A 12,994-nucleotide genomic window follows, 5' to 3' on the forward strand; every position below is an offset into this window, starting at 1 on the left:
GTAAGAAATGTTATGAATCATAGCAATACAAATTGAGTTGTTTTTCAAAACTTGGACGAGCTTAAAGTAAGTAATCTATGATAATTTTGCTGCCGCAAAACATGCCTGTTATGTTAACCATCCCACCAAGCAATGGTAGTGGCGACGGTGACGGTGTGTGTGTGTGCGGCGCGTTGCGTGCGTACGTAGCCGTGCGTGCGGTTGCGCGTGTTCCTGTGCGTTGCGTGCGTGTGCGTGCGTGGCGTGCGTGCCTGCTAAGTGCGGTGTGCGTCGTGCGTGTGGTGTTGCTTTGTGGCGTGTGCGTATGGTGCGTGATGTGCGTTTTCTGTGCGTGGTATGTGTGTGTGTGATGTGTGTCGTGTGGGGAGGGCGGGTATGCTGTGAGTCGTACGCACGCTCTACGCAATGCTCTACATTTCGCACGACAGCCGGCTTGGACTGTTGAGGTTTCGAAACCCGCTCAACCTCCCCGCCGCGTTACACGTCCGCCCTGGCCGCTCCCCCAGTGTGCCTGCAGCAGCCGCCGAGCTCTCACACTCACACCCTTTCACACACACACACACACACACACACACACACACACTACACACCACACACACACACACACAGCACACACACAGCACACACACACCCACAACACGACACACACACCACACCCACACACACACACACACCAGCACACATCACACACACACACACACACACACACCAGCAGACACACACACACACCACACACACACCCACACAACACACACATATCACCCGCCCCCACACACACACACACAAATACACACACACACACCACACACACAACACACACACACACACACCCACACACACACCACACACGACACACACACACACACACAACACCACACATACACCTCCCCCCCAACACACAACAAATACACACACACACACACACACACACACACACACCACCCACACACACACACACACACACACACACACACACACACACACACACACACACACACACACACACACACACAACCACCCACAACACACATTCACACCCCCCACACACACACAGCACACAAATACACACACACACACACACACACACACACACACACACACACACACAACAGCACACGCACACGGCCCGATGCACGTACCCGCTCCCGTGCAGAACGCATTCGTCAAAACATCGTCTTTCGGACCGCGCCGTGGTCCTTTACGGCGGTATCTTGTTTGCCCGGATATGCTTAACGCGCCTCGCATGCCCAATGCTACGCACGCCTGTCAGTGCGCGACGTCGCCGACGGGAGCAGGCAGGCGACTGTTGACCACGATGGCGAGGAAATATAAGCTTGGATCGTAGATCACAACTAATGTAGTGCGGGAACGCTAATATGTACCAGGGTGGAACGAAGTGCGACGTGTGACACACAAACGCGCGCGAGCGCGCGGAGTGCGCACTGCACGCACCGCACGGCACGACCACGCACGCACGCACGCCAGCTACGCACGCAGCACATACGCACCGCTCATAGAAGACGGCTATGTTTGCGCGTGAGTATCCGTCCGTGACGTGCCGTGCAGTGCCGTCGCGTGCGTGCATGGGGCCGCTGGGGCGTTTGGCCGCGTCAAACCGTCTGGGGCGTGTGCGTTGCGGTCTGCGTGCGTACGTGCTGTTGCGTGGCGTGCGTGCGTGCGTGCGGTGCGTGCGTTGCACACATTTACAACTCCGTGAGGCGACAAGCGCGTATTCAGGTGCGTTAATTGGACCGGAAACGTCTTTCTTCCTATATATTGGTTCGACACCCATTTCAGGTAAAATGTCCATGTCACTGAGAAGCAGGCGCATATCGTCAGAGAGAAGGTACTGAGAAAGAGTTGTCTTCCACGTGTTCTGATCGGCATTACATCGCCCCTTCTCATGCAGCATAAGATTGATCGCTGCGTAGTCCATACACAGCAGCAGCTGCCGCTCGTCTGCTTGCTCCTGACTTAAGGACTGAATGTATTGTTCTGCATATCGGGCGTCACCTAGCTCATAGTATTCCACAGCAAACTCCTGCGTTATCTCACAGACGCCAATCAGCTGCACTACAAGCGGATTTGGTTGCAGCAACTGGTAGTTTGCCAGTGCTTGTTTATACTTCATCTTCTTTTTGGCTATAGGAAGTTGCATCAGCACGATCTTATGCCTTTTAAACGTAGTCTGAAATTGTATCTGTAAAGTAAAATAAAATAATGTCTTAGTTTAGTAAACACGTCTACGTAACGTCTGTGACAGAAAATGATTACACTTTGTAGCGATGCAATCATGCAAAGGATGCGACCGAAAGTTTCATATCGCGACATAGAAACAGATTTCGAGAACGTGCGAAATCTGTGTCGTTCGGTACGACGCGACGTACATGCGACGGTGCGATTTCTAGTGAGGTCGACAGTCGTAAGATGCAGCAACGCAGATACAGATAAGAAACAGCAATAAAACAAGAACAGCTGAGGTCCATAGCGCTGGTTCTCACCATCAACGCATACGCCGAAGGCTGTTGCTGAAGCTAGAACAGCGACACCGATCGACACGGACGAAAGAACGTGTATCCCCCTTTAAAGGGCTAGCTAGAGGGAGAGAGGGCAGGGGAGAGACGAGTGTGACGCGACGCGTGACGTGTGTTGGGAAGTCCGAGTTTGAAGTTGACTATGCATGCTGTGCTGTGTATCTAGTATCGTATTTTACCCATGTGTGCATGTAGAATATAGCCTTTTTTATATATCATACGTGACTCTTTGGATTATCTCTGATTGCTGATTATACCGAAGGCGCATTTTCCATCATTACAATTTCGTCTCCTTAAAATGTCTCTCGTTAATATTAATACGGTACAGATAAAGTTATCGTGAATTTTTCTTAGAACATCTTCAACGGTGGCAAACCTTCTAAGAAGGAGAGGAAGCGAGTTAGTTGTTTCTAGGTCGCAACGGAAAGAGAGTTGACGTGTTTGACAGCCACACTATTATAAGGGCGAGCCGGTGCGAGAGTAAGTGTAAGTGAATTACGTGTTTAATTTAGATGTGATCGTACAAGATGTTTATCTTTATTTAATTTCATCAGTAGTCCTCCTTCCTTGTCCTGAATTTATTGTGCATTTCTCTTCCAGCATAGCCTAGTCTGTGTAACGCACGCGCACGCACGCACGCACGTACGCACGCACGCGCGCACACACACACACCGTCACCGTCGCCACTACCTTGCTTGGTGGGATGGTTAAAACAGCATGTTTTCGCAGCAAAATTCATAGATCTACTTACTGTAAGCTCGTCCAAGTTGAAAAACAACTCATTTGTATTGCTAGATTCATAACATTTCTTCAGCAAACCTAAACAGTCTTGCGAACCTCTTCCTTTCAATGTTTACACAGTGTTTACACATCTGGGACATATACACGCAATCGCAGTTTTCAATAACAGTTCTTTTCTATGATAGAACAAGTTATAATTCATTATTCGATGTTTGTTCAGTACAAAATTGTGAAATTTGTTTCAATCATATTACATTATCTAGATTACTTGTGCAATCAGCAAACAAATATTGTGTTTTATTCCAGGAACTACTTGCGCTAGCGTAGGCCTACTATTAACGTTCTCAGTCAAATCGCTCAATCTGTACGCAAAAACTCTGTCCGACGGAGTTTCAAAATAGCATGAAAATTGTTAACTTCGGAGCACATTTCTGGCTCAATAAGAACATTTCGTGATGTTTGCATAGTGCACAGTACTAGTAGGTGTATGTAGGCTTTTTGTTGCGAAGTTTATCCGTCCTAAATACAGGTGCACTGTCAATGTAGTAAGGATAATAATAAAAACATGCTAGTTAATACTTGTATGAAATTTATCCCGCACGACCACGTCTATAGCAAGGCGAGCGTGCCCACGTAAAGCAGATTGCTTCATCAGTGTAGGTGTCTAAAGGTGCGCCACCGTCATTGAAATTGGAACACTCTGCTGCTCGTGCAAAAAGGTAACCTTCTAAAGCTTTTTCGACCGAAATCGAGCCAGCCCTTCTAATATCATGTTCACAACAGCTAGAGCAAATATAAAATTGAGCAGCAGAGCGTTCTAATTTCAATGACGCACCTTTAGACACTTGCCTCGATGAAGCAATTAGCTTTTTTAAGTGTATGACGAAAGCACGGGGGAGCGGCGGCGGGTTTGAGATATGTGTTGCCTCTTGGTGCATGTGTTCGTTTGACGATGGTGACACATCGGGTATAACATTGCCTGGCAATTAAGAGGATGCTGATGATGATGCATTGAGAGCCGCCACCTGCTGCCACTCGCCATGCACTGTGATTAGAGCCACGGCAGCCATGTGCCGTCAGCTAATAATGCTAATCAAAGCTGACGAGCAAGGCACTGCTGAATTCATCTGCAATAATTAGATATTAGTATGTATAGGCCCGCTGTAAACTCTCGTACATGCACGACGTACACACACACCTATATAAAGATGGTATGCACGCGCGCGCGCACGTGTTTGTGTGTCTGTGCGTTTTTTGGTTTGATATATATATATATCACAATTAAATAACAATATATATATATGTATATATATATATATATACCAACCATTTGCCAACCGTGACAATGCCAACCATACGCCAACGTTGGTCCAACGTCATGCAGCCAACCATTTGCCAACCGCGTGACCATGCCAACCATACGCCAACGTTGGGCCAACGTCATGCAGCCAACCATTTGCCAACCGTTACCATGCCGACCATACGCTAACGTTGGCCCAACGTCATGCAGCCACCCATTTGCCAACTGTGACCATGCCAACCATTCGCCAACGTTGGCGCAACGTCATGCAGCCAACCATTTGCCAACCGTGACCATGCCGACCATACGCCAACGTTGTCCCAACGTCATGCAGCCAATCACTTGCCAACCGTGACCATGCTAACCATACGCCAAGTTGGCCCCACGTCGTCATGCAACCAACCATTTGCCGACCGTGACAATGCCAATCATACGCCAACGTTGGCCCAACGTCATGCAGCCAATCACTTGCCAATTCTGCCAACTAGCATCATGCCAACCATATGCCAACGTTGGCCCAACGTCATGCAGCCAACCATTTGCCAACTAGCATCTTGGCATCCATACGCCAACGTTGGGCCAACGTTTGCCAACCATACGCCAACGTTGGCCCAACGTCATGCAGCCAACCATTTCCAACTAGCATCATGCCAACCATCGCCCTGGGGTGCGGTGAAGCTAAAACAAAGATTTTTTTATTGGGCCCCAGTGCAGTCACAGCACTTGAAAGGCGTTTCAACTAAAAATAATCTAAATAAATACGAAAATCTATTTACTAAATTCTTAATACGCATAAGGCGTACACAAAAAATTGTTTGTTTCCGGTTACCCAACCGACCTAACCAAATAGTTGCGACCCTAAACATGTTTTGACGCACTTTTAAAAATGAAAATCAACAAATGCATCGATTGGACTTTTAATATAAATTTAAGATGAATTTATTACGAAGCATAACCCTGCACATTGCGGCATGCAGCCAATTAACTCACCTCTATAAAATTAGGAAATGGCCTAAACATTTTATTGTCAATTTTCTTTGTTTTTCTATGGGCGCCACCATTTTTAAGTCATGTGATCACCCGGAAATGGCCGGAAATGGAAATGTGATCACACGCATGCGAATGCTGCGCGTGCGGAAAATGGCGGCACCCAGTCCCAAGCACTTGTCTTGCACTGCTTTTCGGTAAATGCGCCCACATGAAGAAAAAACGACTGTTGACAACAGTTCAGAACAATGTACGCATCGTTTCGCTGCACGAGGAATATCATCCTGTTATAAAAGGATGCGATTTAGCCGTGAAATGTTCGAAAATGTTGGGATCGTTTGATTCGGCATTGATGTCGATCCCGGCTGTCAGTTGCCAAATCTTTTAAACTTCGTGTACAAGCTATAAAGTTTATTTGTACCGAGAACCCCCAGGGACAGGAACTAGACTTGGCGGAAATCGCAGAAGAGGCTACGACTACTAGTACTACTGTTGATGCCCTTTCAAATTTAATGGCAAATGAGCGGTCATTTCCACCCAAGAAAACGAGCAGGTAGGTATCTTTTTGTGTCCCACTATAAGCTTGAAAGGAAGTTAATCATTTAACAACCTTGAAAGACACAGGGACTTGCAATCTAGTTGCAAAATGTACTTAAAGACTAAGACTGTGACCTAAGTTTAGTGCATGCATAGTCTGGTCACCCACATACCGGTGGTTCGTTTATATGACTATTCTACTCAAACATATCGAAAGAAATCGAACATAAATTTTAAAAGCTACTTATATATACTAACAGCCAAATCCAAATTTTGTTCGATGTGTGTTTGGTAGAATCAAATAATAGCCAGATATCTCAATCGTTGTATTAGGGTTCCTAAGTTTGTAAAACACCGCCGATAGCGGTTTGTTGACTATTCAGATCAACATATCGAAACAAATCCCAACATATTTTATACCTAATCTTGACAGATATACATAGTACTAGATGAATACTACAGTAATTGCAAGGTATAGCTGGTTTAATTATTTAAATTCAATGGTATAAATTTGTGAGTCGTTAAATGCAGTTCCAACTGACTTTGCATCAATGGTGAAACTGTACCGGGTACCCAAAAATTCAAAAATTTACCATGTATTCAGGGTAATATTTTATAATGTTCTTGACATATTTCATGAAACATTCAAACAGATATTTACACCCACATTTATAGTGAAGTTCAAAGTATAAAAAATATTATGCTGTTCATGTGTATTTAAACGGGTGAAAAATCGATGTAAACCATAGGGGAATATGCGAAAATTCCAGCACATGACGATGGATCCATTGAACATTGTAATATTATGCAGCACAACGTTCGATTTAGTGGGCCGAGTGCATTTGCACTGCAGACGTATTGTCTAGCCGCATTGTCTGGTTCGCTTGATACAATCATGATGCAATGTATACACATGTTCACAATTATGATCAACATCGGCCACAAATATGCTATGCCTGCTGTATAAAAACGCTAGTGTGACATAGTAAATTAGTAACTAAGGGCGCGCACGGCGCTCGCGCTCAGTGTCGCACTTAGCTCAGGTGCGCTGTCCGTATAAAAGTTGATAAGCTCAACAAACCACTATCCGATTATGACGATTTTTTTTACTATCCCGGCGGGATACCAAGCATTGAAATCTGGTATCCCGCACAAGAATCTGGTATTCTACGGATATCGGGATACCGCTAATTTCGACCGAGGTTAAGCTAACTCGAGTAATACCTTAACTCGAGTTAAGGCCCCATATAGACGGTTAACTCGAGTTAGCGAATAGTACATAACTCACGATATGGCGGCAACACTTGTACTTAGGTTGACATCCCGGGTATTCGAGAGTCGGCTCCTCGCTGTTGTCATGTTAGATGCACATAATCGCTAACTCAAGTTAACGCTTAACTCGAGTTAGCTTAACTCGAGTTAGCTTAACTCGAGTTAAATTTCGTCATGTTAGACGAGGCAGTTTTTAAATTCGAGTCTGATGTTCTTGTAAAAGAGTTGTTTTACTTTGGATTTAATACGCATATATGTTTCAGCATTTTAATAGAATGCAATGATTTTTATAATATGCATTTGATGCAAATGTTATTTTTTATTAAATAAATACGTATATTTAACTTTTAATTATATTTGATTTTTTTGGGTAGCAACTATTCAGTCTTGGATGTTATTTTTTCATTTTCAAAGTTCTGGAGTGACAATTTCAAAGGGAATCCTCGAAGAAGAGCAGAGATGTACAAATATCTTATACTTGATGACTATTCTCAAGAAAAGAGGCCTAGATTTCACCGCCCGTGGCTGTGTCCAGCCACTGAGGAAGCAATATTTATGTTGCAGGTACAAAACTATTATAAAATTGAGAATAGTGGCACACCTATATAATAACAGGACCTTGAAATTACTTTATTAAAGGTGCCATTTTTAAGCCGTTCGAAACAATTGTTAATAGCTCTGTAGTGTAATGAAATAAATATTCATGATTTATATTGATCGTTTGATATGCAGATTTTACCAAATTGCAGTAACGGTAGCACTATAATATCATGGAATATTTTATATTAAAGTATTGAATATAGTCGAAACTTTTTGCTTCCTGACATAAGTTAACATCAGTCCTGTAGAACAACAGCTGTTAATAATATGCAAAGTGTAGAGTCAATTTTGCATTTTATATGTCATTGACTCATGATAAATACTGTAAATTATATTTAATTTTTTTCCCGTATTTTTAGTTTCAGATTTAGAGTGGTTATTGTATGCTCCATAATAATTTTAGAATTTCACTTGATGTAAGTGTCAGATTTAGTGGGCTTTGTAGTCACGCAGTAAATATAAATACATGGTATTTACTACCGCTTTGACCCTGTCTATGTTTTGTGTTCAATGTGGTGGTATTTGTTGCTTTATATTATATTGTTTGTCTCACCCAGTCCGGGCTATGCCCTTATGTACAACGTCATGGCTAGGCATATACAAATAAAAATCGGGGGATCATATAGTCCCGCTTTGTCCGTCTAATCCGAGTATGTTTGTCTGGGCCCGTAAACTTCTGACTCATTGAAAGATACGCTTGTGAAACTTTTAAATATGGATATATGTAGGATGGTATTAAAGGCTGTGTGTCCAATGCTACTTTTGGGGAGCATATTCCATCAGTTTTACTGTCAGATGTTTTTATGTCAGAAAACAAATAAAAGTTTAAATCTTGATCATTTGATATTTTCAGATCATTCTGTGCGCTTGGTGGTTACTAACAAACCAAACATCAAGTCATAAATGATGCACTCGGAAAGGAAAGGGCGTTCAGCGCCAGTTCCAGCAGCCTTGCAGAGTACACGCGGTTTCAATGATGTCAAGAGAAAGAAGGAAGAAAAGTCAAGATGAAAAGTCCAGCTCTGAAGAGCAATGGCCGAGGCACTGTACAGTTTACTTCTGCAAGCTCTATCATGCAACAGCACCCAGCATGAAGACAGCGGAACAGACAGTTCAAACACTGGCTGACTGTCCTAATTGGCTATAGTAAATACCTCGAAGTAACTGGAGACTTCATTGTGGCACTAGCTCTGGATCATCCTGTTCGACACAATCGGCAGAAAGATACAACACTGGACCACGAAAGAGCTCTGGAATTACCATCAAACGCGAAATACTCGCCTTTTGGACTCTGCAGAAAGACTGCTGACTCACATTGCCAGTGTTTTTTGATGAGTCAACGCACTTGGATAGTGCCAATTTGAAAGTGCCACACAAAGATTCGATATTTTGAGCGAATTACAATCTACTGTGCCAGTTGACATTTTTGCGGTTTTGCCTGGTGGGTCTTCGCACTACCACCGGTATGTGTTGTGCAAGTCAAAGCTGACGCGATCTGAGCCCGAGGTCTTGACACAAGGGCAAGGCTCTTCAGAAATCAGACCAAGTCTGCACGAATTTCACACAAGAATGCAAAGGAACATTTCAGAAGCAAATTGGACATATCACCAAGGGTTTCTCCAGGCAGTGAGAGACTGTACTCTACACGAGCACTGAAGCTCAGGATGCCTCAGCTCCAGCCAACGCGGTGATGACAGAGAGACTCCGTCTTATTTCCTTGGGGCAAACAGGCAATTGTTGATGCTGGCGTCGCATGAAGCACTGGTTCGACCAGCATGTGTTTGTCAATGTTCTATTGACAAACTACAAGAGGTCGTCGAGTCTGTTGTGTGCTGCTGGATGAGAGGCGACACAACTGTTGCTCATTTGTCTGAGTGGCTGTCACTCGAACGGAAATGATAGCCAAAAAGCAGCTGAAGTATGTCCGCTCGGTACTAAAAGTCCCATCAGCTATGCCTGGTGAGATTGCCATGTTTGCCTCCAGTAATCCTATGTGACATACGGCACTCAATTTCACGTCTCGAATTCAGTTCAGTATAAGATACAGAGGCGTCACCTTCGTGTAGGCCATCCAGATGACCATTAGCTGTGCAGCTTAAGTGGCAGTATTTCCAAAGAGAAGGCATGTTGAACTGAGGGATGAAGCAACCAGTCCTTTTTGCTAGTGATGACAAAGGCAAAAATGCCACCTGGGAGGAGGCCAGACTGCCCAGTGTAACGGGAAGTCCGAGGAAAGAAAACACTTGCTTCCCGTCACCGACACAACTCTGGGGCCTGTGACCATGATATGACCATTCGGCTTCTGTCCCCGTCAGTGATACTTGCAACTGAGATCCCAGAAAGTTCACAGGAAGTCATTTGTTCGAGGCCCGTGACAACTGTGGTAAGTGATTGCTGTCCTTTAAAGGTTCCAACCATTCCGCCATGCGCCACCGTTGGTGTAAAATTTGGCTGCCAAGGATGACAAGAAATCATTTGAAATTCACAGTGGGGGAACAGACCAATCGGCAACAATTTTGGCATCCGTGCAAGTGTGCGAACCATCCTTGTGTGTTCAAGGAACTTGACTTGATATTGCTAGTCCATGCCACGCTTGTGCACCAATGGCATAGCTTGGACCAATCGCACGCAGAGGCGTATAATTGTCCATCTTCAACTTGGACTACAAATTGCTCTCTCTCAAGAGAAATGGGTGATACTCAGCAGAAAGCCTCTTTCCGGAATGTGGCTCGATGTCAAACAGGCTCGCGGGCTCATGCAGAGAAAAATCCCAAATACAACATGGCATGGAGAATGTCTGTTGAAACTGCGCAGTCATTGGTGAGAAATAGATTTTGCCGTCCTGTTCATTGAAGGAGGGCCAGCCATACAAGTGATGGATCCCGTTTTCTGAGAAGAAAATTGACATTGTAAAGCGACTTTTGACGAAGAGCTGTTCCCTTGACATGAATTTGTCAAAGCTGCAGAAAGGTACACACATCAAAAGTAAAGTCGTACACAGCCTGTGAGAGCAGCATGTTAGGAAAGACATTACACCTTCCAGATAAAAAAATGTGGTGACCCAAACTGTTTGCATTCCACCCGTGCCTGCGAACGGCTGTCATGGCTGCCAGAGTCCTGTCCTGGACGAAAGTGGTGAGCACTACTTGAAGTACAAAAGAGGTGATGTCGCAGAAATAATGACACCACAGAGGCTGATAGACCATCCTTAAACCTGTAAAGGAAAGCCCCAGAGAAAGAGAACGCTCCGCGGCAATTGGAAAACCAGGCGGAAACTGGTGATCGCAACAAATGGACCGAGCGGTCAAGCCAGATGCGGAAGACAACAGCTGTGGCAAGTTTCCCATTGGCAGACCGCGAAAACATTCCAAGTACAGTGATCCTGCATGACACATATCTGTACACTTGGCAACAAAATGCTAGAGCCAACTGTGCTATTGTACTGAATGCAGGAAGCCCACGTGTGCTCTACTCAAGAACGGCTGTCTCAGAGGCACAAAGCTGACATTGACTTTTGTGATGAGTGAGTATGATTACACATGTGGTGCGCGCCCTTGTTACCGCCAACCTGTGCTCCATCTCGACAGACCTGTGCATGTGGCGCAACTGGCATTGTCTGTGGTTGCCCAGTCGAATAATCCTTACTATAGGCAAGTGCCCATAGGAAAGACTTGACCATATGTGCTTTCTGTCAGCCGAGGCAGGCATGAGGTAATGCGAAATGAAAAAAGAAGTTTAAAACTGTAGGCTAACCTCTTGTGCCAGAATTGCTGTGAAGAAGGCCGAAAGGCAATAGTGTATCGGCCCTTCGGGACCAAAATAAAGACTGTATTTGTGCAAAATTGTATTTTCATTGGTTCAGTTTATAAACAAAATAAAAAAAAAACAAATAAACAGTTTGTATTTAATAATATTGAATGGTAAACGCTGAATGACATTTTAATGCTAGAAACAGAATGCAAACAATAGACTTCTACTAGATATTTAGCATGTCAGACTGTGGGAAGTGGGGTCTATAAGTGCTGTTTATTTGTTTGCCGACAATGTTTTTCAGGAATCGTTTTCAGAATTACTTGCTAGAACTTTGAGAAATTTCAGCTGTCTGAGCAGGGGTCGAAATTAGATTTTTATTATGGTATCCATTCGGGGATACGCAGGTATTGAAATCTGGTATCCCCAAAAGATCTGTATCGCCGATTTTTTTTTGGCAAATCCAAATCCTCTGAAATATGCAATAATAGGCATTTGAAATTATTAATATGTAATGTTATATTATTAATAAAAATCTCGCTCGGCCGGAGTCTAATGATTTAGTGGGCTGACGTGGGCCATTCGCGAGCATTTCATTTTACCCATTAGAATATATACCAGACACCTAGTGTTATATCAGGAGTGGTTATGATACTGTACACACACTGGCAGTACTGACTGCAGACGTATTGTAATTAGACGCAGTTGTCTGGCTCGCTGATAGCAATCATGATAGCAATGTATATCACATGTCGCGTACAATATGATCAACATCGCCACCCTTGCGCTTGCAAATATGGCTATGCCTGCTGGTAATAAAAACGCTAGTGTGGACATAGTAACTTAGCTAACTAAATAGCCCGGCGCACACGTGGCGATTTTGTCGGACAGAACCGGCGATTTGTCGCAGGCAACAAAATCGGCCGAGAAATCGCGCACGTGTGCGCTGCCGCGCGTCACCGATTTTGACGCCGCAGAAAACTCGTCGGGCTGGAATATCAAACAATTTTGAATATTTGTTGCCCAGTCGCAACAATCGCTACGTGTACAGCTGTACTGCCCAGATAGGCATGCTTACGTTGGGCCAACGTTGGCATTTGGTTGGCACGGTCACGGTTGGCAATATGACGTTGGCCAGACGTTGGGCAAACGTTGGCACGGTCATGGTTGGCATGTGGTTTGGCAATATGACGTTGGCCACGTTGGCGTATGGTTGGCATGGTCACGGGTTGGCAAGTGGTTGGCTGCAATGCCGTTGGCCAACGGTTGGCGT

General features: G+C 44.5%; 1 protein-coding gene across 1 annotated transcript in view; it reads right to left on the minus strand.

Moving 5' to 3' along the window:
* Positions 1 to 1,266: 1,266 nt before the first annotated feature.
* Positions 1,267 to 12,994, minus strand: part of LOC106813637 (protein O-mannose kinase-like) — a 20,186-nt gene continuing 8,458 nt past the window's right edge. The window contains exons 4-5 of the mRNA XM_014817828.1: positions 1,708 to 2,200; positions 1,267 to 1,352 (exon numbers count right to left, since the gene is read on the minus strand). Of these exons, the coding sequence (XP_014673314.1) occupies positions 1,267 to 1,352; positions 1,708 to 2,200 (579 nt within the window). The remainder of the gene's footprint in view (positions 1,353 to 1,707; positions 2,201 to 12,994) is intronic.

Source organism: Priapulus caudatus, unplaced genomic scaffold (assembly GCF_000485595.1).
Source record: "Priapulus caudatus unplaced genomic scaffold, Priapulus_caudatus-5.0.1 Scaffold24, whole genome shotgun sequence".
NCBI lineage: Eukaryota > Metazoa > Priapulida > Priapulimorpha > Priapulimorphida > Priapulidae > Priapulus > Priapulus caudatus.